Source organism: Triturus cristatus, chromosome 4_1, assembly GCF_964204655.1.
Source record: "Triturus cristatus chromosome 4_1, aTriCri1.1, whole genome shotgun sequence".
NCBI classification, from domain to species: Eukaryota; Metazoa; Chordata; class Amphibia; order Caudata; family Salamandridae; genus Triturus; species Triturus cristatus.
This window is the reverse complement of record NC_140585.1, coordinates 881,013,122-881,037,023: the sequence shown is the minus strand read 5'-3', so window position 1 is coordinate 881,037,023 and position 23,902 is coordinate 881,013,122. Positions and strand designations below refer to the sequence as shown.

The window sequence follows — 23,902 nt, the reverse complement described above, 5'->3', positions numbered from 1 at the left end:
ACAAGAAAGAGTTTGGCCCCTCTTATCGTGCACCAGTCCCGGTGCTTGGAGTCCAGGGTACCCGTACAGTCATTTTACCACCACTTCCTGGTCGCAAGGAAAACAGGTACATCTCGATTGACAATGTCAAGCTACAGCGAGTGGCCGATACTTCATAGTATGACACCTTCAGTTTCTTGCCCTTCCATTCTGCGAAATTCTGTTGTGCTGCCGCCCTCGACCATCATGCCTGAGGTTACCGTTGAGATGCATGCTGTTGCTTCCCCTCTTATACCGCCTATTGATGGTGGTTTACCTGATGATCCTGAGTATGCTCTTTTACATTCAACAGCGATTGACCAGTCCCGTTCTTCCTTTGACACTGAATCAATGACTTCCACTGCCCCATCCAAAATTGCTGTATTTTTTGCCTGGTTCAAGAGACATTTTTTAGTGGCACCATGGACTTACATCTGGCTGGTGCTAATCTGTGTTTTTTTGTTCATGACAATTGGCTTTGTGGTGGTGTTTTTTAAAACTATAAATGGACACTACCTGAATAAGCGATCTTCGGTTGAATCCATTGATGGGACTTTGGCACCCCATTCCTCATCACACATTATGAAAAGGGACCAGACTTTTGTGAACATTACTGCCTGGCCTGTGCGTGATGGGATTGCTTGGGATGCTGTAAAATTTCAAATTCATGGACCTACAGAGGTGATTAATGTGCCTAATGTATTTCGTGTTTCTATGGGTGATGTCGTTAAACAGAATATTAGATCTGATGATTGGGATGTACACGCAATAGAAGCACTGTTTTCTGATCTAAAATATTATGCTGCATTTGATGCTGAGGATTTATATTTAAATTCTGCTAATTATGGTGAACAATTTTGTTATCAACATTATGGCAAACATTTCCTACACAGAGCAAATACATTTCGGAATTTTGTTAATTACACACAATGGGAACATTGCCAACCCCTCATCAGGGCAGTTCTGCAACGTTAGTGAACAAGTTCACATACTTTTCGGATTTCAGTGTGTCTAAGCCGGCCTCCTTTTATTTTAAGATGGCACCTGAAACCGCCTCGAAGGTGCGGTTGACACATACCAAATTATTATATTCCAAATCCTTTATGGACGAATTGGCAGTCGGAGGCTACGAGCTATGGAAAACTACTGTTGATCTTAAATCGGTTTGGGGTACTAAACCGTGGCAGGTTCAGGGGACAGAAGCTTTGCATCGTGCCTGTCTTATCACTAACCACATGTTATTTTTAAATTCATCTATTTTTCAGACGACGTGCTTTGGCTTATCTCCGTCTAAAAGGATGAATTCCCCGGCAATCCCGGATCTGGGTGCTTATCCCGGTTGGGGTAATTACACAGATCTTTCCCTTCTTAAGTTGCTGTCCCTTATTTCCAACTCCACCTTTAATGTTTCGGCATTTAATCCTGGGGGTTGGTTGGTTTGGCAAACTGGTTCAGATTCTTGTCAACGTCGATTTAGCACTGACACCTGGGTACACTCAAGTCAGGGTAGATCCTCGTTTTGAATCATCACACACTGTAACTACCTACTCTGTGGGTAAATTATGCCAGTCATGGCTGCAACATTCCACATTAGCGTCTGTTAAGCTACATTTGTTACGTTTAGACGACAAAATTGATTTGAATGATTTTATTAAAGGTCCTGCAGTAGGCAGGTCCAAATGATGGGTATATGCTATTTACAATGAAGTTTGGAAATTGTCGCAAATTGAGGCTGCCTCCAGATTACGTGCTATTGACCAAGCCAATATGGAAAAAGTGTTGGCTGTGATTGATAATAGTATAAATACCTTGTCTTCTAGGATTTACACTTTAGATAATATTGTTTCATCTGTCGTAGATATTGTGCAGGATGATTTGTCTGTGTTGTACAATGGCCAGAATCAGTTGCGTTCTGTTATGCAATTTGCATGGACTTTGCAAACGTTAAAGGCAGGGAAAGTTCCTTGGGATTACATGAATGTTTCCTCTTTGTTCCTCCCTTTTAACTTGACTGCAAAGCAACAGTTTATGTCTATGAAAGATGCCACTTATTCATTACTGCACATTGAGAAATTAGAACCTTTGCCTTTCTCTATTGCCGAGTTAAATTCGGCCACGTGGCTTATTCACGGCGTAATCACTTTACCTTTTTCGCTTTTAAAATTTAGTTAATGCATGAAACATTATGCTCTGGGCAGATATGAACAACTTGGTAGTGCGTTCCTGCACGAAGTTTGGTCGCTCCCATTTACATATAGATGCATGCGGGAGGGCACAGAGGTTTATCTGAAAGGTGAGGAATGCACTTCTGCTCCTGATCATTCTGTAGTGTGTAGACATATACAATTACATGGTGCTTGCAATGTACACGCTCCTAATTTAGCTTGCGTTTTGAAAGGTATTCCTGTACCAGTTATAACCCCTTCATTTACACTGCTTGCTAGCGGTAGTTATTTGCTTTTAAATAATGAGAATTGCTGTGGGATGCTGAAGGGCATTCCGTACATAGTCACTGTTTCCCAGCGTGTAGTTTGCTGTAATAATGTCCTTTTCCCGCCCCGCATGGCCGGCTCGATGTTTATATCTGGCCTTCGATTCCAACCTTGAGCGCAGAGTTCAACCAGATGAGCAGAATAAGGGCTCTTTTGTCTCAAAGGGAGGTCGCTTTAACTTCATCCCGTGAAACCTTTCTTCTTCACGTGGCTAACACCCGCACAGAGGTGCAGGCGCTTTTGAATACTGACCTCCCCTTCCATTTTGGAACATTGATACAGACTATCTTTAATGCCTCGTCTACGACTGGCATAGTTAATTTTTTTAAACTAGTGGGCTCCGGCCTCGTGACCTCCTTTCAGACTATTTTTGGTGTGATCCCCGCGTTTTTTCATTCTATTTGTTCCATCGTCTTCGGAGGTCTTCCTTTGCTTCTTGCTCTTATTGCTGGAATACTTTTGCTGGTTTGCGTTCTACGCAATGGCTGCGCAACTTGCGTGCAGAGACAACATGCCCCAGCTGTTTCATCTGCGCAACCGGATGCTTGAATACTATGGCACGTTGCCCCTGGCGACTTTAAGTGTCGCGTATGGATTGTCCTTCCGGTTTCCGTTCTTTACTTGTGTACAACCTGTCTTTCACTGCCTGGATTGTCCTTTCCAGTGGGCTCTGGATTTGTGCCTTTCAACCTCGGTGTCACCTGTACCGGATTTTGGTCAACTGATGGGCCCCTTAACGGCTCATGAGTCTGAATGTTCTGGTGTTGGGTTTATGGCCTTGGGTGCGGCACATGGAGTCCTTGGTACTTGGGCCATAGAAGAGGCTGCGATTGACTTTCTGGTACGAAGTTATATCGAGGTACCTTCCTGTTGTCCCCGTGTGGTGCTGGAAGCTCCGATTGTGAGTGAACACGTGTGTTCCTTTCCTCTGTTAAACTGGATGGCAGATACTTTTGCGGAACGCTCCAATGATTTCCTCTTGGAGGCTGTTGCAACTTATTGTGCCTATACCTTTATGGATTGACTATTTGTCATGATTCGACCCTTGATGTGTCGAGAGGTGTCATTTTTTCCCATACTTTTCATGGTTTTTACCACCTGACGACATCTTTTTTCTGTTTTTTTTCTTTTCGAACTTACACTTACCTTATATGGACTTATAGTTCATGCCCTTGGTTCCGTTCTTTCTAACTTGAACTCTGCGTTCTTGATAAGTGCGCCCCTAGTGGTTAGTAGTCCGATCAAAGGGGGATGTAGTGTGGGTTAACCACGCCCTATGTACAACGCTAAGTTAGCATAACCTCGATGGCTGTTAGAAAGCCAGCTTGCTGCTTCTGCTGCTTTTGCACGCGACACTGTTGTTACATGTTATTCATTCGAGAACTGCTGACTCGACTTTGCTTCACATGAGAACCGTCTGTTGTTTAACATCTTTAAACAGCGAGCAGTGACCTTGGTCTGTACACCGTGTAAGGAACGAGTCTGGGTCAATAGATGGGGCAGGTTGTTGTGTTCAGGTTGATCGTACCACTTTTTAGACATAACATACATAAAGCTGCCAATACCTGAAAGACGAGCCCTTTAATATTACAGAGTAGCATGTTTTCTGTTACATTCGAAACGAAGAGCTGAAGCAGGAAGAGCCTAGCTGATCCTGTGATGTGATTCCACTAAGCCTAAGAGACCTTCTATTAGTCTAATAGAACAAGTTACTTACCTTCGGTAACGATGTATCTGTAAGAAACATTAGTTAGTTAGATTCCTCACCTTAGAATATCCCCAGGCGTCAGACTGGATCCGGAAGATTTTTCGTCAGCAATACCCCTTGCGCGTCGCTAGGCGTCGTCTGCGGCTCCGCGTCCGTCGTCGGCGTCGTGCGCCGGAATGACGTCGTCGGAGTACTTAGACGCCGCCCTCGCGCGCTGACGTCAGTTCTTGTACATAGCCTTCCGCGCCAGGAACGCAGAGCCATGCAAAGACCGACACTGGTGCCAAAAATAAAATCTAGGGGCCTGAAAAGGATAACCTTAACCCTAGATGTCAGTTCGCAGAACGGGGAGGATGGGTGGGTCGGTGAGGAATCTAACTAACTAATGTTTCTTACAGATACATCGTTACCGAAGGTAAGTAACTTGTTCATCTGAAAGAAACACGTTAGTTAGATTCCTCACCTTAGAATAGATACCCAAGCAATACCATCCCCGGTGGTGGGTCTGCGAACCAAGATCACACCAGAAAGTCCTGGAGGACAGAATGGCCAAAGAAGCCATCCCTCCGGACTTGGCTGTCAAGGCAATAATGCCTGGCAAACGTGTGTAGCGAAGCCCACGTCGCCGCCTGACAGATGTCCTGCAAAGGGACTCCCCGTCCCAAGGCAGTAGTAGCCGCTGTGGCCCGAGTAGAATGGGCGCGCAGCCCAACAGGAGGGTCCTTTTTTGCCAAAGAGTAACAAATTTTGATGCACAAAACGACCCACCGAGAGATGGTCCGTTTGTGCACAGCTTTCCCCTTCTTAGCACCCACGTATCCAACGAAAAGTTGGTCGTCCACCCGGAACTGCTTTGTGCGGTCCAGATAAAAGGAGAGCGCACGTTTTGGGTCCAGACGGTGGAGCCTCTCTTCCTCTTTGGAAGGATGCGGAGGCGGAAAGAAGGTGGGCAAGGTGACAGACTGCCCAAGATGAAATGGAGTCACCACTTTCGGAAGAAAGGAGGGACGAGGCCGAAGGACAACCTTGTCCGGATGAACAGACAGAAAAGGAGGCTTTGAAGATAAAGCCTGGAGCTCACTCACCCGTCTAGCCGAGGTGATGGCTACCAGAAAAGCAGTCTTAAGAGTCAGAAGACGAAGAGGACAATTGTGAAGAGGCTCAAAGGGAGCGCACATCAGGAATGTCAAGACCAGATTCAAGTCCCACTGAGGCATTACAAAAGGGACAGGAGGGAACGTGTGAGTAATGCCTTTTAGAAAGCGTGTAACCACAGGGGACTTGAAAAGAGAAGGCTGATCAGGAAGCCGCAAGAAGGCAGAGATGGCAGCAAGATAACCTTTCAGGGTGCCCAGGGCAGAGCCCTGCCGGGCCAGAGAAAGAAGAAAGAGGAGAACCTCAGAAAGAGGGGCGGTAAGGGGATCCACAGCCTTTGCTGTGCACCATGCCACAAATTTGTTCCACCGGCAGGCGTATACCGTCTTTGTGGAGGGACGCCTGGCTGCCAGAATGATATCACAGACTTCAGGAGGCAAGACAAATGGCATCAACTGCCGCCGCTCAATCTCCACGCATGGAGGTGGAGGCTGGACAGGTTCGGGTGGAGGACCGTCCCCTGCTGCTGCGACAGAAGATCCTCCCGAAGGGGCAGACGTATCGGGGGATCGGTCAACATACTGAGTGGCTCGGGATACCAGTATCTTCGTGCCCAATCCGGAGCCACCAAGATGACTTGGGCCCGGTCGTGCCTGATCTTCTTCAGCACTCTGGGCAGAAGTGGTATAGGCGGAAATGCGTACAACAGACCGCAACTCCACTCGTGACGAAAAGCGTCGCCGAGCGAGTGCCGCCTTGGAAATTCCAACGCGCAGAACTGCTGACATTGCGCGTTCTCTTCGGTGGCGAATAGATCTAACCAAGGCTCTCCCCACTGCTGAAAGAGACCTTGCGCCACTTCGGAGTTCAGACGCCATTCGTGATCCATCATGCACCGGCGGCTGAGTTCGTCCGCTCTGGCGTTCAGAGAGCCCGCCAGATGTTGAACCACTAGGGTGACGCCCTGGTGTTCCAGCCACGTCCAGAGGCACAGAGCCTCCTGACAAAGGGTCCACGACCCCACCCCGCCCTGTTTGTTGCAATACCACATGGCGGTGGTGTTGTCCGTGAACACCTGCACGACACTGCCCCTGACAGAGGGAAGGAAGGCTTTCAGTGCAAGTCGGATCGCCCTCAACTCCAACAGGTTGATGTGGAGATGAGACTCCGCCGGAGACCAGAGGCCTCTGATCTCCGCCTCTCCCATATGGCCACCCCATCCCAGGAGGGACGCATCCGTCACTACGACATGCTCCGGTTGGGGAAGGGAGAGGCTCCTGCCCATGACCCAATCGCGGTCCGTGAGCCACCACTGCAACTGCTGTGCAGTGCCCTCCGAGATCAAGACATGGTCGGACAGGTTGCCGTGATGCTGGGCCCACTGAAACTTCAGGTCCCACTGCAGAGCCCGCATGCGCCGCCTGGCGTGATGCACTAGTAGGCTGCAGGAGGCCATCAGCCCCAGAAGCCGCAACACTAGCCTGACCGAAACCCAGGATAGAGGCCGAAAGATGGGAATCAGGGCCTGTATATCCCGGACCCGCTGTTCCGGTGGATAGACCCGGAACTGCGCCGAATCGAGAACTGCTCCGATGAAGAGGAGCTTCTGAGAGGGACTCAGGTGTGACTTCGGCACGTTGATGGAAAACCCCAGCAAATGCAGGAAATCCGCCGTAGTCCGGAGGTGGGAGACGACTGTCTGGGGCGAGCCCGCCTTCAACAACCAGTCGTCGAGATAGGGGAAGACTGGAACCCCTGATCTGCGCAGATGAGCTGCGACCACCGCCATCACTTTCGTGAACACCCGAGGGGCACTGGTGAGGCCGAAGGGGAGCACGGTAAACTGAAAGTGCTCTTGGCCCACCGTGAACCGCAGGTAACGCCGGTGGGCCGGCAGGACGGGGATGTGGAAATAAGCGTCCTGCAAGTCCAACCCTACCATCCAGTCTCTGGGGTCTATGGTAGCTAGAACCTGAGCCAAAGTCAACATCTTGAACCTTTCCTTCCGGAGGAAGGCATTGACGTTCCGAAGGTCCAAGATAGGGCGGAGGCCCCCTTTGCCCTTCTTGGGAACCAGAAAGTAGTGGGAATAACAACCACGACCTACTTCTGGGCTCGGAACGCGCTCGACGGCCCCCTTGGCCAAGAGGGCGGAAACCTCCTCGTGGAGAAGATGCAAGTGATCCCCCGAGATACGGTGGTGCTGCGGTGGCATGGCTGGAGGGGTCGTCTCGAAGGGGAGGGAGTAGCCCCTTCGGACGATTTGCAGCACCCACCTGTCCGATGTGATGGACCGCCAGTGGAGCAGGTGATGGCGAACTCTGCCGCCCACTGGCATGGAATGGGCCTGAAAGCTCGGACTAGGAAGGCTTTGAGGCGGATGCTGCCGGGGTGGATGTGGGCTGACCTCGTCCACCTCCAGATCCGCCTCGGCGGAAACCACGTCCGCGACCGCGCGCAGGTTGGTTCTGCGGCTGGTGGCTAGGCGCACGTGAGGAGGCACCCCTTCCTTGGCCACGAAAGGGGCGAAAAGCGGAAGATTGCGACCGCGGGGCCGAGAGGCCCAAGGACTTGGCCGTAGCCCGGGAGTCCTTAAAGCGGTTCAGCGCACTGTCCGCCTTCTCGCCAAACAGGCGAGTGCCATCAAACGGCATGTCCATGAGAGTGCTCTGGACATCGCCGGAAAACGACGTGGACCGCAGCCAGGCGTGACGTCGAAGCGCCACAGTGGTGGAAATGGCCCTACCCAGCGAGTCCGTGGTGTCAAGCCCACAACGTTTGGCATGTCGCGCGGCATCCCTCCCATCGGCCAGAGCCTGGGTAAGTCGTGTCCGGACCTCCTCCGGACACAGGGGCAGCGCGTCCTCCACCGCATCCCACAGAGAGTGGGAATAACGGTCCAAGAGACAAGCGGTGTTCAAAGACCGCAGGCCCAAACTAAGGGATGAGAACAGTTTCTTGCCAAACTGCTCCAGTCTCGTGGAATCCCGGTCTGGCGGGGCGGTCGGGAAAGAGGATTGGGAGGTGGAGGCCTGGATAAACAGGCTCTCAGGGGTAGGGTGTTGGGACAGAAAACTGGGGTCGCCCGGAGCAGGGCGGTGGCGCCTGGCAACGTTCCTGTCCACAGGAGGAACTGTGGAGGGCTTGGACCAAGTGCCCTGGAGAACGTCAGTGAGGGCTTCATTGAACGGCAGCAGAGGCTCAGTGGAGCTTGCTGCAGATTGAAGCACCTCAGTGAGGACGTTCGTCCTCACAGCCACGGCAGGTAGCTCGAGCCCAAGGGCTGCGGCCGCCTTGCGCAGCACCACGGAGAAAGCAGCACCCTCCTCCGAAGCCACAGTCGGAGGAGAGATGAATCCAGTGTCTGGCAAGGTATCCAGACCACTGGCCTCCCCCAGTTCATCTGCCCAGTCCTGGGACAGTTGGGCCTGATGGGCCATAGGATCCTCGGATCCCTCCCAGTAGTCCCCCTCATCCGACTCCTGGTGTAGGGGAGAAAGTAACGGAGCCGGGCGGTAGACAAAATGTGTCTCTAGCGGCGTCGATCTCGGCGTCCATCGACGCCGGACCGGCGCCGGGCCCGGACCGGGACTAAACTGGGGCACGGCGTCGAGCGGAGTCGACGTCGGCGTCGGGGGTGGAACCGGAGTCGACGCCGGTGGAGGAGTGACAAGGTTGACCGGCGTCGACGGGGACTCGAGAACGGGTCCCTCGGGCGCTTGCGGCGTCGAGGCCGGAGCCGTCAACGGCGCCGGGGCCGGAGCCGCCGGCTGGCAAGGCAACCCAGTCGGGTCCGCGGGGCCCGAAGGCGCACCAGCGGGCGCCGACGGCGGAGCCAGGTTCCTCATGGCCGAGAGGAAGGCACTGACTTCCGCCGGCGTCGCGTTAGTCCCAGGGACCGGAGGGTATGGGGACGGATGCGGCGCCTGCGGCTCCGCCGGAGCCGCGGGGGTGGAACCACCCTGACCCTCGACCGAGTCGCGCGACCGGCGAGGGGAGTCCGAAGAGCGATGACGTCTCTTGGACTTCTTGGAATGCTTCGACTTACCCGAAGACTTTGATCCTGACGACCGATGGTGACGTCGGCTGCGGCTCCGCGACCGATCCTTGGACCTCCTCCTGGACCGGGATCGAGAGACGCGCGGAGCCGAGTGGCGAATCTCGAGAAGCTTACGGGACCGCTCCCGTCTAGCCTTCGAGGTCAGGGCCTTACAGTCCGAACACGACTCCGCGTCGTGGTCGAGGCCCAAACAGTATAGGCACCGGCGGTGATGGTCCGTAACCGACATCAATCGGCTACAGTCCGTACAGGCTTTAAACCCAGGCATCCTACCGGCACCGGTGTCGATAGACAGGATCAAAAAGGATCAAAAAGTTAGTCAAAAATTGACTAAAGGGGTAGCTCTCCCGGATCTGCGCTTACTGGCGCGGAAAAAAGAACTGACGTCAGCGCGCGAGGGCGGCGTCTAAGTACTCCGACGACGTCATTCCGGCGCACGACGCCGACGACGGACGCGGAGCCGCAGACGACGCCTAGCGACGCGCAAGGGGTATTGCTGACGAAAAATCTTCCGGATCCAGTCTGACGCCTGGGGATATTCTAAGGTGAGGAATCTAACTAACGTATTTCTTTCAGATATACCTTATTAGTTGCTAGAGAAAGGAGGGTGGTTGTGTTCCACGGTCATTATTATTATGATTGCTCCTTTCATTTTCTATGGTATTGTAACAATGCTGATGGTGCTGATCCTAACCATTTGTCTGCTTGTGTTAGCCAAAGTACTGCATCTTAGGACGCGAGGTTTATAAAATAAACTCTTTAAACTTTTACAGTGTCTTTGTTATTCTGTTGTGGACTGATATATAGCTACCAACGGGTATTTTGGGTTCCCACCACTCCTGAGAGTATCTAAGTCGCTTGTTCTGGGTTGTCTATACATTGGGACCGCCGAGCCAAATCTCGGATAACGAATGTGACACTAAGCTAGTCGGATAGGGGTTCTTAGTTCTGAGGGGAGTTTCTGGTACACCACAATTCTCTGAGGTCCTGGTTTCCTGCGCATAGTTCTGTGCATAAGCAGAATCCCTGCAACACTTTCAGCTGATATATGTTTTATCATTTAATGCTTTGTTAGACTGTAAAGCACAAAAGACTAATTCAGTCAAATATTAAGGCATAAAATAATTGAAAATAAGTAAGTTAGAGTAAAAAGTGCCTAACTCAAAGAGGTCCAGGAGGAAGAACAAAGGTTTGTGAAGAAGACTCCAGGATGTGTTTATTGAAATCATGTTTGCTCGTTCTTTTGTTGTCAATTCCATCACTTGAATTTTACAATCTCTCAATGCCTTCAACATCAGATGCATTTAAACTTACCTTCCTGCCAGGTTTGCCAGACAACCCCACGTTCCCCTGCGGGACAAAAGGAGTTAAACAGTCAATAATGCAGCATGTTCTCCAAGTTAATACTGTAAAAACTGCTGATCGCCTTGTGGTAGTCCAGCAATGTTTTGCCTGGATTTGCATGCTCTCAGCCACTAACGATGGCCCAGGCGACAGACACATTCCCATATATTCATTAGATAAGACATGGCAGTCTGGATAAATGCCAGCTGCCTTTACCGTAACACTCTAGATTATGTTTACACGCCTTTCATGATGAGACACTTACAGGCTTTATACTCCGTTAATTGTTTTTCATGATTCTAATCGTCCTGAAGAAGCAACAATTACCTTTAAACCCTGTGTTGGCTGTCTTGCGAATCTGAGAATATATGTGATTGAGAAACTAGATATAATAAACTTAATGAATATTTATTTTAAAGTGCCTCTCGACTTTGTGCACTTTAAGCTAAAAATTTAGAAGTATTACGTTTCCTGCTGCGAGTGCACCTCTGCACTTTGCTACATTACTTGAATCTTGCAATTTTGTTTACACCACACCCTCATATGCTTATAATACAGCACACAGCAGGATTCGGCACAATAGCCGCCAGGCTAGACTTTAATGCCACAATGATCACAAAATAATACAGCTGTAGATCGGCATTAATTACTGGCACCCCGCGAGGCATCAATCCATGCCAATACTGATTTAAAAGAGAAACGAGGCATGTTTTATTTTTCTTCCTTGCCCTAGAACAAAACGCATGTCCCCAACAGAACCGTCATAAATTAAAATACATCTATTTCCCAAACCCCAACTTTCATCAATTCTCTGCATGGCATAAATAGACAATGGAGGTTCCCTCAATCATAATCTTAGGTGTGTGCCAGCAGCAACAATATCTTACTGATGTGGGGCATTGTGTTACTACAATTAAATGAACATCCAATTATAAAAAGATGATAGAAAACGTGTCACCTATGACATATGATCCTACGACAAGGGTAGAGAATAAATGAATAGATCTATTTAACATGTTTGTAGAAAGAGCAAACCCTACCCTATGTGTATCACTGCCTGGTTTGTGACAGAGCTTGCCAGGAGTTGGTCAATTCTTTGAGGACTAAACACCCTGCTCACATCTTTGTCATTCTCAAAGGGATACTTCTGTTCCTAGTGCAAGATGGCATGTATTTCCCACTTAGATGCGGATGGATGCTTAGTCTGCTACCATGCACAGGGGATACCTCTGTGAAGAGACCAGCTCTCTGGTCACCATCAAACATTCAAGAACCCTCACGAATGGGGTGAATTAACCTTTTAGAAGAACAAAAGCAAGAGGAGGAGGAGCTACATTAGCAGGGCTTTGTGATCCTCCAGCTGCGGTGCTGCAGTGCATGGTCATTTGGTAGACAGTTCTGAAGAGTTTGCTAAGTCCAAGGTTTGTGGAAAATCATGAAAGTATTTTAAGACCCCTGTGAGGTGGTGCTAGCCCTTTCTCAGCGACCTCCTGTTCAAAGCCACAAGCCTCGTGAAGCCTTCTTGAATGAAGGGAGAACTTTAGACCCTGTAGGACAGACCACTAGGTCGCCAGGTCAGAAAAGGCCCTTGCCTCTGCCTTCCAAGTGAAAACTGCCTGCTTTCCTGACAGTTTGCCCCTACATGAAAAGAATTGTTTGATGAAAGTGCTTTAGTTGGCGTGGCACCCAGAATTGTCAATGGACGCATGTAGTATTTATTTGGTATGCATGATCACATCATCAGAATGCTGCTCCTTATTATCCTGAGAGAAATGAAGCAGTATTTCAGCTCAGTATAATCTTGTCATGCTACCCTACCACCCAGGAAAAGGTTGCTTCAGCAATGTGATAAGGAGAAAGCCATAGATTGATAATTTAAAAAAAAAAGGAAAGAGTTCGCTTTTCTAATCTTTCTTCACCTTGAAAAGCTAAGCTCTACAGTCTTGTGCCTATAAAAGGACAATCTTCCATGTCCACAAATGAGAACAAAACACATCATTTTCAGTCTCCTATTGACCCACAATAGCCAACACAGGTCATTTTTGAAATAGCACAAAAAAAATATTTGAGAACTTCTTTCCAATTAGACACTGATCTAATTCCCTCCTCTTACATCTCAGACCTGAAGCCCTTCTCTGCACGTTTAAAAGAGCAAGAACTTTCTAGACATTCATGTTCAATGTGCTGACAAAATGGTCAAACCTAAACCCTCAACAACTTGTCATACTCTGAATGTTAACAAACATACATACATACACATTATAAGAAATGGGCTAGATCCAACTCCCTAGTTAACTGTACCACCCACAAAATAATGCACACCACCCAGTCACCCAAAGCTGACTACTAATGAGACTCCACTCTCAACGAAATTGTAAAGTACACAATTATTCAAAGCAGTCAAACACTGCTCCAATCCACCCCACCTCAATCCCTCGTTTCATACAGAAGGTATTTACATAGTGATTAATTATTAAAATAAATGGTTTAATCATACTCATCATTGACAACTCTACCGCCCAAGCTGCTAAATCTTACACAGCCCCTACTATAGCTTTCCTCACCACTCCATCAAACTACAACTACAAAATATTTGACCTCACCCTCCTACAGTCTCTAAAATCAACTTCCTATGATGATGAAACCCAATTCCATCTTCTGTCATTAAGTCACAATTTTGTGAGGCCCTCATACTCTTCTTGGACATCATCAACACTTCTCCTCTACAGGTATCTTCTTGTTATTCATGGGAACTGTTCAAAATGCTCATCCTCTAAATACTGAACTTTCACCAAGAGAGGTATCTAATTACTGTCCAATCACATGTATTCCCTTTTAATGGAAAATACTCAAGAGCACTTGGGCCCATATCATGATCCCATTCTTTACACTTCACCGACATACAAGTGCTCTGTGTGTTTCATTTTGCTGTCTACAGTGCATATAGTTCATCTGTTCCTGACAACGGAGCTCGGAAACACAAAGAGGCAATTACTGCCTTGTGTTTCTTAGCTCTGTTGTCTACAGCCCTGGTACTACCGCGAAGATTTTTACAATTATTTTATGCACATTCTACTGAACATATAAATGCGCTTACAAATTGTGCACTGGTGCAGCACAAATAATAGAATCATGATATGGGCTTTGATCTCAACTGTCTCTTCCAGTACTACCGATCTATGATTCACTCCCTCTGCAGTATAGCACCAGCCATCATCAAGTCACTTGTTGATATCCTGTCAATCACTAGTGAACCATGCCTTTTGGTGCTGCTTGACCTGTTTAAGGTGTTTAATCCCATATGTTATGTTATGATATGTTATGTTATGTTATTAGAGCTTTTAAAGCGCACTTTTACACAAAGGTGTCCTGGCGCTGAGCATTGTCCAACTGGGTTCCATGGGTGCGGCAGCTTATTCAGAGAACAGCCACACCTTCAACCCCTTCCTAAAGGAAAGGAGCTCAGTAGAATTCCTGAGATGCACTGGTAGGTTGTTCCGAGCTTTTGCGGCACAAAATTAGAAGCTGCTGCCGCCCCAGTTAGCTTTTTTCACTCGGGGAACAATCACTTGTTTTCCTTTGGTGGAGCGCAACATTCTTCCAGGGACATACCATTGGAGGCGTCTACTCAGATAATAAGGACCACTGCCCATCAAAGACATACAAACCGTGCACAGCGCTTTGAATTGTGCACATTTTTTAACTTGGAGCCAGTGCAGGTTTCGGAGTCCATTTCTGACTAAAACTTGGTGTGCCCGTTAGCAGCCTGGCTTTTTGCACCAGCTGGAGTCTGTACAGATGTTTTATTTTAATGTTCAGGTACAGACTGTTGCAATAATCCAGCCGTGACAAAATGAGGGCTGAGACTGCTGTCCTAAAGCTGTCCTCTGGTAGGAAAAATGTAATTTTCCTCAAGATTCTGAGGAGGAAAAAGCTCGTAGAGACAACCCCACTGACCTGATCGCCAAAGGCAAGGGTATTGTCTATAATCACCCCCAGGTTCTTGGCTTTTACTGTGGGGACTGGGGGCTTACCCATTTCTTCAGGTCACAGGTCAGGTTACCAGAGGTTAGGGTTATTCCCAAATATAATGACCTCTGTTTTGCCTGCATTACGTTTCAAGAAATTGGGGGACATCCAGCCAGATATGGCTTTCATGCAATCGTCGCATCTTGAGGCCGTTTCAGCTTCTTTGCCTCGCTGTAGGGACAGCACAATTTGAATGTCGTTTGCATAGGATGTTAATTGGAGCCCAAAAGTTCTTATCAGGGCTGCCAGCTGACTGACGTATATATTTAAAAGCGTGGGGCTAAGGGAGGACCCCTGTGGCACTCCACACGTAAGGGAAAAAGGCTTAGACCTATCCCTCCCCAGATCCACCATTTGCGTTCTATCGGCCAAAAAAGATTTTAGTAGGTTCCAGGCCCTGCCCTGAATCCCCGCCATCGATAACTGGTCCATCAAAACTTCATGATGGACCGTATCGAAGGCTGCTGACAGATCCAACATAATCAGGATCGCTGCGCCTCCCTGATTTACAGCCTCTCGTACCTCCTCAGTGGCTTTAATTAAAGCTGGCTCCATGCTGTGTCCTGCACGAAAGCTGTACTGCGTAGGATCAAGCACATTGTTGCTCTGAAAGAACATGCTGAGTTGCACATTGATGGACTTCTCTATCATTTTTGCCGACAATGGAAGTCGTGAGATGGGTCTGTAGTTATTTGGATCACTTAGATCCAGGTTTTATTTTTATCAACGTGAGTATTGAGGCTGATTTCCAGATTTTAGGGTACTGGACTGACTCAATTATGGTGTTAAACAGTGGCGTAAGGGTGGAAGCAATGACATCTGGGGTGCTCTTGATCACCAACACTGGACAGGGGTCCAGGAGAGAGCCAGATCGAGAAGCCAACAAAAGTTTAGTTACCTCTTGAGTCTCAAGTGGTGTGAAACCCTCTAATATAGGTGAAGTGCTGATGGCCACGGGCTTTGGCCTGGCTGCCACCTTACCCACCCCTCCTTGGTGGTTGATGAAGGAGGAAAAAATAACTTCCACCTTATTAAGAAAGAAGGAGGCTAGCGATTCACAGAGTGCTGGACTGCTGTGAGTGTTGGGTTTGGCGGGGTTCGTAAGGTTGAAAACAATTCTCTAGAGGAGGATTTGGCCTCATTAATCTGCTCCGCAAAATATGCTTTTTGAGCTTCTAGGAGTAATTTTTTATAGTTAGTGAGGCTTACTTTATAAGCTTCTTTGTTTCTGGTGTTGTACCCTTTTCTCCATACCCGCTCAAGCCTCTTGCAGTCCGTTTTGTACTTTTGCAAGTTATCGGAGAACCAAGGTGCTGAGGGAAGGGCTCGCTTAGGGGTATACACTTTAACCGGGGCAAATTTGCTGCATGAGGCCTCAATCCATCTCGAGTAAGCCGCCGTGGCCTCTTCCTCACTGGCTGGGAGACTTGAGGCAGTTGATTTCAAACAGTTCCCTAAGTCAGTACTATCAATGTTTTTCCAGGCCCATATAGCTATCTTCTCCTTGGGCTTTGTTTTAAATCGGTTGTGTGGAGTCCACGAAAGAGTAAAAATAATGGCGGCATGATCCGTCCAAGGGAGTAGCAGTATCTCCGAAAGGGAAAGGCTGGAATTGTTAGAAAAAATTCCATCTAAAGTATGCCCAGCAACATGTGTAGGGCCATCTACCCGCTGCTCGAGATCCCCTGCATTCATAATTTGCTTCAGTCTCATGTTTTCCAGGTCTGAGAGGTCCTCCAGATAAAAGTTAAGGTCCCCGATAATTGTGAAGGAGTTAGCGCACAACCCCACCTCCAGAAGAGTACAAATTGAATAAAAAAGAAAAAGCACCTCTGGGGCCCGGGGGGCGGTATATAAGCATAGCTATGAATGTGTCCTGGGGGAGAATCGGTCACTTAATGACAGGGCTTCACAAGCTGGGTTGGAGGCTGTAGAGAATGTGGGCTCTAGACTGTTGTGATAGATAACTGCCAGCCCTCCACCCCTCCTTAATGGTCTATCCAACGTGTGACAGAGAAAGTTAGGGGGAGAGGCTTTCACAATGTCAGGTCCTGAGGCGTTATCCGTCCATGACTCAGTTTTAAATGCCATCTTAATATTGTGTTCCTCAATAAAAAGGGAGCATTCCATGCTGTGTTTAATCAGTGACCTGGCGTTCAAGAGTAGGCATTTAATAGGAGCAGCAACGCTATGCTTGTTTGTACCACCTGACTGATTAGGAGAGTAGTTACTAGGAAGGGCCATAATGTGAGGGAGGGGCCGATGGCATTTTGTGCAGGAGGCTGCCAGATCTTCCGGCATGATACTGGTCAGGAACCTGGGGCAGCACGCCTTCCCACCCTCCGGATCCAGACTCCTAAGGATGTCTCTGGAATACGTCCGTAAGTCTGGCCTGAAAAGACCAGGGGGACTGGCCCTGAGACCGGTCTGAGCACGGACGGGCGCAGACGGGCTTGCCATAAGGCGCGCATCCGCTGCGCGGTCGCGTCAGCGTGTATCTTATGAGGAAGAAGCAAACACTAGCCCGCCCACCTCCAATGGCCACTGCGCTCCCCACACCCCGTCCCAACAATAGAGCAGGCAGTGTCGGAAAGCGGCTACGGGCAGCTAAAGTGCCCAGGGCAGGAAAATCAGCAGTGCAAAATCAGGTAAGATCTGTCCGTTAAAATTGCAGTGCAAATAGCTGTTAAAAGCATTAAAACCAGCAAGCATTAAAATCCAGTCCTGGAGGGTATTTAACTCAACCCGTGAAACCAGGAAGACGGCACTGCGCGGTCGCATCAGAGTGCGTCTTACGGGGAAGCGCCAAACACTAGCCTGCCCACCTCCAATGCACGTTGCGCTCCCGCCCCCCGTTCCAACAATAGAGCAGGCAGCGTTGGCAAGCGGCTACAGGCAGCTAAAGTGCCCAGTGCAGGCAAATCAGCAGTGCAAAATGAGGTAAAATCTGTCAGTTAAAATGGCAGTGCAAATAGCTGTTAAAAGCATTAAAACCAGCAAGCAGTAAAAACCAGTCCTGGCTGGTATTTAACACAACCCGTGAAACCAGGAAGATCACCATATCTTGCTTAAAACTCTCCATTTATGCACAGTATGTACAATTATATCACCCCCTACCTGCCAGGCTAAAAGCTATTTGTTTTGTCACTTGAGGCTTTCCACTGTGATGTAGACAGCCCCATTATCTACAAGCAATATATGAAGCCATGGGCACTACTATCAAGCTAGCAAAATACTGCTATCCGGTAAACTGATACACAATTCTACATCAAATCTTTTACCAAGTTTTACAGTTTGAGCACATCTCCCCTACCGTAACAGAAAACATTGACATTTCACTGCAAAAATTAATTCCCCTACCTTACCCCAGTGTGATGCTATATTCCTGAGCCCTCTGTATTCTTATATGCTTATCATCCTGGATTCACCCTCAGCAAGTCTTTGTACCCTCACATGTTAGCTACGTATCCTGTGGCTATGAACATCCCTTCACTGTCATTTGGGGGTCTATTTCACACTTTAAAATTACCCCCAATGAAATGAATGGCTACATTAAAATTTCCATTCAACCATCTTTCTATTACTGCGAAAGTCACTCCATCGTCATCACTCTACCCCTCAAAACTTCTGACTAATCAGGTAACTGTCAACCCTTCTTCATCGCCACCCCAATCATTGTCTAAGTTTCTACATGACTGTAATCATTTTTCATAACTACATCCTTTCAATACTTGAGTCTTGGTCAATCCCTAACCATTCATGATTTCTTCATAATCTATTGATTGTGCATGTTTCTCCGTGGATCCTTCATCACCATTTCTTATCTTCTAACCATGCCCCTGACTCTAGCAGTCTCTCCACACCTCTCACTCCTTCTCACACATGTAGTTTAGCCACATGATTTTTCTCATGAGAAATATATTGGCATCTCAACTTACCCTTTCACCTGCATCTCCTTTCAGTCCAGGCTGCCCAGGGATTCCAAAGCCAGGACTTCCCTAGAAGAATAGAAAACAAATCTTAGCCAACTTTTGTTTTCATATTCGCTACTTTAGTGTGGTGTGGCCACACAAAAAATATGACATGCAAGGTTACATACAACGTTCTGTAAACCTAGAAATATGAGACAAGGGCATGTAAAAGTGACAATATAAATCCATAGTCTACCAGTCATGAACATCAAAACTTGGTCAAATTTTACTTGATCACACAGAAGAACTTTGAGCCCTGGTCATGAGTATGATACAGTATACAAATGAGACGATACAATTCAATGCTATATTCACCAATACGTGGAAAGGCAAAGGTGATATTGAGAAGTAGCAAAGTGGCTCATCGCTGACGTAGCAGTATGGCCTTGCATTAATAGCTTACTTTTCATTTGCTGAATGGTGATACCCAATATCATCATATACAGGAAGGGGGGCGTGGCTTGGTGCCGATGTAAGCAGCAGCGGACCTCAGAGCTCCTCCGTGGCTGCCCTCCGCCGTAGATCATCCTGACGGGATACGGAGGCCCCCGATACTGCAAACTGGAACGGAATACCGGGTGCTCTCCTGGCTGAACTTTTGAGGCGTGAGAAGCACTGGTAACAGGAGAAAATTGAGTTCTCTCTGCGAGTCGATCCTCGCTGAAGCGGGACCCAAAATGGCGGCTGTGGTTGGAGGAGGAGACGCCAGCCGTTAGGGATTCCGGGTGCCCCTGGTGCGACTGCTGGCTGTTGTGCCCCAGCTGCTCGGAGGTAGGATCCTCCCTGGGAACCCACTGGGTGGTGAGGCTGCGGGCGGTGAAGACGGACTCGCCTCGGTGGGTTGACTGGCCGAGGCTGCCTGACCCTAAGATGGCGGACGGAGGGACACTGCCTATCCCGAAGTGAAACTGCTCGCATCCGGGCCGCCTCTCCTGCACACGGTGCCCGCCGGCACAGATTGGCGCTCTATCCGGCTGAGGCGGCAGATTGTGGCGACACCCGACTACACTGGTCTTGGGGCGGAAGGAGAAGTTCCTGTGGCCGGAACCTTTGAGGTTCGCGCGCCTGGGGCTGCCGCGGCCCGCAGACGTGTGCAACGCCAGGAGGGGCTGGAGATTGCCGCGACTGCCCTAGACTCCCGGAGACCTTGTGGTGCGGTCAGGAGGGAGAGAGATGGAGGCGCAAGTGGACTGTGGCTGGAGACACCAGAAGTAGCCTGCGATTCCGGGATTTGGTGAGCGGAGCGCACAGGCTACCCCTGGTGAGTGCTGGTGGGCACCTCACTTGCCCATGCTGAGTGGCACAGAGACATGACAAGAGAGCGGGGCTGAGAGAGAACGTGGGGGAGGACCGAACAAAGTCACTGCTCACAGCATGGCTGTACTGGCACTGGAGGTGCACCGTGACGGACCACCTTGTAGTGGGGGAAGTGCGGTCTACCATCACTGGAAACGCAGGCACATCCCTTCGCCTGCGACGGTCACTGCGGGTGTCATCGCAGCACTGGGAGGGTCTCAGGCCTAGAACCTGCTATGCCGGAGGGCAACAGTGATAGCGCTGCGGGTCTTCCTATTTCCTGCACTGCTACGAGGGCGAGCCCCCCTGTTCCTAGATGGACCGTCCATCACGCTACTGAGGGAGCTGGGGCAACTCCCGGGGGCGACTGTGGACTGGAGTCGTTCGGCCCACGTGCTGTCAGACAAATCGTGCGTGGGCTGAGGTGCCACCGCGCCCACTGGAGGACGGCGGCTTCGTACCTGACCGGTAAGGGCGGGGCCCACGGACTTTACGCACGCATCACTGTACTTCCGAAAATAGCTGGGAAAATGGGGAGAGTGTCCAGGAGTAGGAGATACGAGGTGCTGCGGCCGACCGAACCGGAACAACACACAGACAACAAGGGAGGTACAGCCGGGGGGCGTGGCGGGGGGCCATTGGGTGACATCATGCAGGCCATCATATCCTCACGGGAGGCGTTGGAGGCGAAGATGGACACCCTTGGGTCGGATCTCACCCTCTTGAAATACGACCACAAGAAAACTTAAAGAGAGGGTAGTGACCAACGAGACTACCATGAAGGACATCCCAGATGCTGTCACTATCCTTCAAAGCTCACTGAAAGAAGTGGTACACAGGGTTAAGGTCCTAGAGATGAGAGCTGAGGACAGCGAGGGGCGTTCAAGAAGGAACAACCTCCGCATAGTAGGCGTTCCGGAACGGGAGGAAGGGGCTGATGCGGTTCAGTATCTGGAAACCTGGCTGAAAGCTGAGGTGGCACCGGAGGGTCTCTCCCCCTTCTATGCACTGGAACGTGCTCACAGGGTCCCGGCTCGCCCACCTAGACCTAGAGCCCCACTCCGTCCACTTGTGGTGTGGCTGCTGCATTACCGGGATCGGGACTTTCTTCTACTAAGGGCCCGCGAGAAACAGAACCTACAGATCGGGAACAGCAAGGTGATGATATTCCCGGATTATACTAGGGAGGTGCAGCGTCAAGAGATCCTCCTTCCTGGCTGTTAAGCGGAAACTGCGCCAACTTCATCTTCCCTATGCAATGCTGTTCCCGGCCCACCTTAGGGTAACCTCTGGGGCAAAGACGTACTTTTTCCTCACCCCGCAAGCCGCTTGGGACAGGTTGGACACCCGAGGCGACGTTGGGCCACGCTCGCCACACCTGAATTCGCTCCAGCGGCAGTTGTCACCACGGAGGTCCCTTTCTCCTGCCGGCCGCCGGCGGGAGCGAGACAGGGCGGTTTTGGCAGTGGCAGCCATGGGAATAGCAGTCAGACTGGCACTGGCACGGACCGCGAGAGGGACAGGACTGAGAGCTCGAGGGCGAGTAGTGTCCAGGGGCTCTCTTATGCTGAACTTCCGGATGTCACTCCGCAGACGGCAGAAGAGGTGTTTGGTTAGTTGGTCTGCCGGTTCCTTGGAGAGAAGATGGGGGCTGCCCCCTATTGGCCCTGGTCCCAGTGGCCTAATTGTTATCCGATGGAGGGGCTTGGCTATACAGTGGGGCCCGGCTGGATGGCCTAGAGATGGCGGGGGGAGTCGGGGGGGAGTTCTGGGGACATCGGGAGTGGGACACGTACCTCCACCTTTTCTTAGTTTCGAGTATGACTGCTGTAGTTTGGATGGGGACCTGTTCTTGTGTGCCTGTCCTGGGGTGTAGAAGTTGGGTAGGGTTTATTGTTTGGGATACGAGGGTTGGGGTCAGACATGTCACTCAGGGGAATCACTGCTGTCAGTATATAGAGTCAGGATTATGGGTACCTCCGTAGGTATAAAAATTATGACCTGAAATGTTAGGGGGATGCATACGATGAACAGACGGCACAAAATACATGCCTACCTGACAAGAAGAGGAGTCCAAATAGCCTTACTTCAAGAAACTCACTTGACTAAGACCGAAGGGGCTGTGCTACAGCGCCGATGGAGGGGTCAGGTGTTTCACACTACGTACTCGGCCTTTGCGCGAGGGACCTTGGTGAGGGTGCGTGTGGGGGTTCCCTTTCAATGTGTACGACAGATAATAGACCCTGAGGGGCGATTTGTGGTAGTGGTGAGGCGCCTGGATGGCCGGGATATTACTCTGGCAAGTTTATACGCCCCTAATGTAGATCAGCCGGCTTACTTTGCACAGCTATCTCAGAAGGTGGCGCGGGTCCTGACTGGCTCTGTGCTGTTGGGGGGGGACTTTAACTGCGTCACTGAAGTGGCCCTGGACTGGTCCCATCCTCCCCTCCCTGATGCCCCCACGCATAGAACAGCGGAAGCTCGACGGGACTGGCAGCAGCACTGGGAGCTGGTAGACACTTGGAGAGCTCATCACCCAGGGGAACGGGACTATTCTTATTTCTCGGCTTTACATGAGCTACATGTTAGGCTGGACTCTATTCTCTGTTTCCCAGATGTGCATGGAGGCATCACCCTGAGTGAATATTCAGCCAGGGCAATATCAGATCATAATCCCCTGCTGGTGTCCCTGAATTGGCTGCGAGTTAGGTCCACTATTCCCAGTTGGCACCTCAGACCGGAGATGTTGGAAGACCAGGTCTTTCGAACCACAATAGGCACTGCTATCGAGGAGTACTTACAGACCAACACTAACACGACCACTAGCATTCATAATGAGTGGGATGCTTTTAAAGTAGTGATAAGAGGTCGCTGTATAGGAGAAGCGGTTGGGGTGTGCAGAACCCTGCTGCAAGAGGTTCAGAGGGCAGAACAACAGCTCCGAGACGCGGAAAGGGAAAGACCTGAACGGGTGGATGGACAGGAGGGGCTCACGACGGCCAGGGAAGGATTGGCGACCCAAGTAGAACGCCTGAGGTGTTTTGATTATAGGGCGTACGCGGTGCGGGCGCACGCTGAGAGAGACAAATCTGGGGCACTACTGGCGTGGCTGGCCAACCCAGCGCGAAGGGGAACTCCAATCTTAGAACTGCAGGATGGAGATGGGGCAGTGCATTATGTGCAACAGGCTATTAATGGCCAGTTTCTGGAATACTACACCGCCCTCTATCAAAGCCTGCTAGACCCCAAGGTGTTGGAGGAGGATGATTTCCTGGATATTGAACTCCCTCAGGTTGAGGTGGGAGACGCGGAGAAATTGGGTCGAGATGTGGAACTGGAGGAGGTCCGGGGAGCAATAAAGCGTATGGCCAGGAATAAAACCCCCGGCAAAGACGGGCTCCCAATAGAGTTTTACGCCACATTTGTGGATCAGTTGGCCCCCCATCTGTTAGCCCTCTACAACAGGTCGCGGCGGGAGGGCTGGTTGCCTCGTTCAACCAGAGAAGCAATAATCGTACCACTTCTCAAGCCGGACAAACCAGCGTGGGATTGCGCTGCTTATCGCCCCCTCGCAATGCTTAACCTTGATTACAAGATATTGAGCAGCATTCTAGCCGGCCGTCTCCTGACCCACATGACAACACTGGTGCATGTGGATCAGGCTGGGTTTATTCCTTCCCGGAACACAGCCATGAATGTCCGTCGATTATGTCAGTTGCTTCACAATTCAGCACATTTCGGGGAAGAGGCGTGTTTTTTATCGATTGACATTGAGATGGCATTCGATAGTTTGGAGTGGCCGTATTTGTTTCGAGTTCTCCGGGCTTTCGGTCTGGGCGAGAGATTTGTGGACTGGACGAGGATATTATACCACCTCTCGACTGCCCGG

The 23,902-nt window shown here is 49.9% G+C and overlaps 1 protein-coding gene across 1 annotated transcript in view; it reads right to left on the bottom strand.

Annotated features, from left to right (window-relative positions):
* The window catches only part of LOC146855703 (uncharacterized), a 1,104,791-nt gene that overhangs the window by 600,229 nt on the left and 480,660 nt on the right, over window positions 1-23,902 (bottom strand). Inside the window, exons 47-48 of the mRNA XM_085653597.1 lie at window positions 18,685-18,744; window positions 10,688-10,723 (exon numbers count right to left, since the gene is read on the bottom strand). Of these exons, the coding sequence (XP_085509723.1) occupies window positions 10,688-10,723; window positions 18,685-18,744 (96 nt within the window). The remainder of the gene's footprint in view (window positions 1-10,687; window positions 10,724-18,684; window positions 18,745-23,902) is intronic.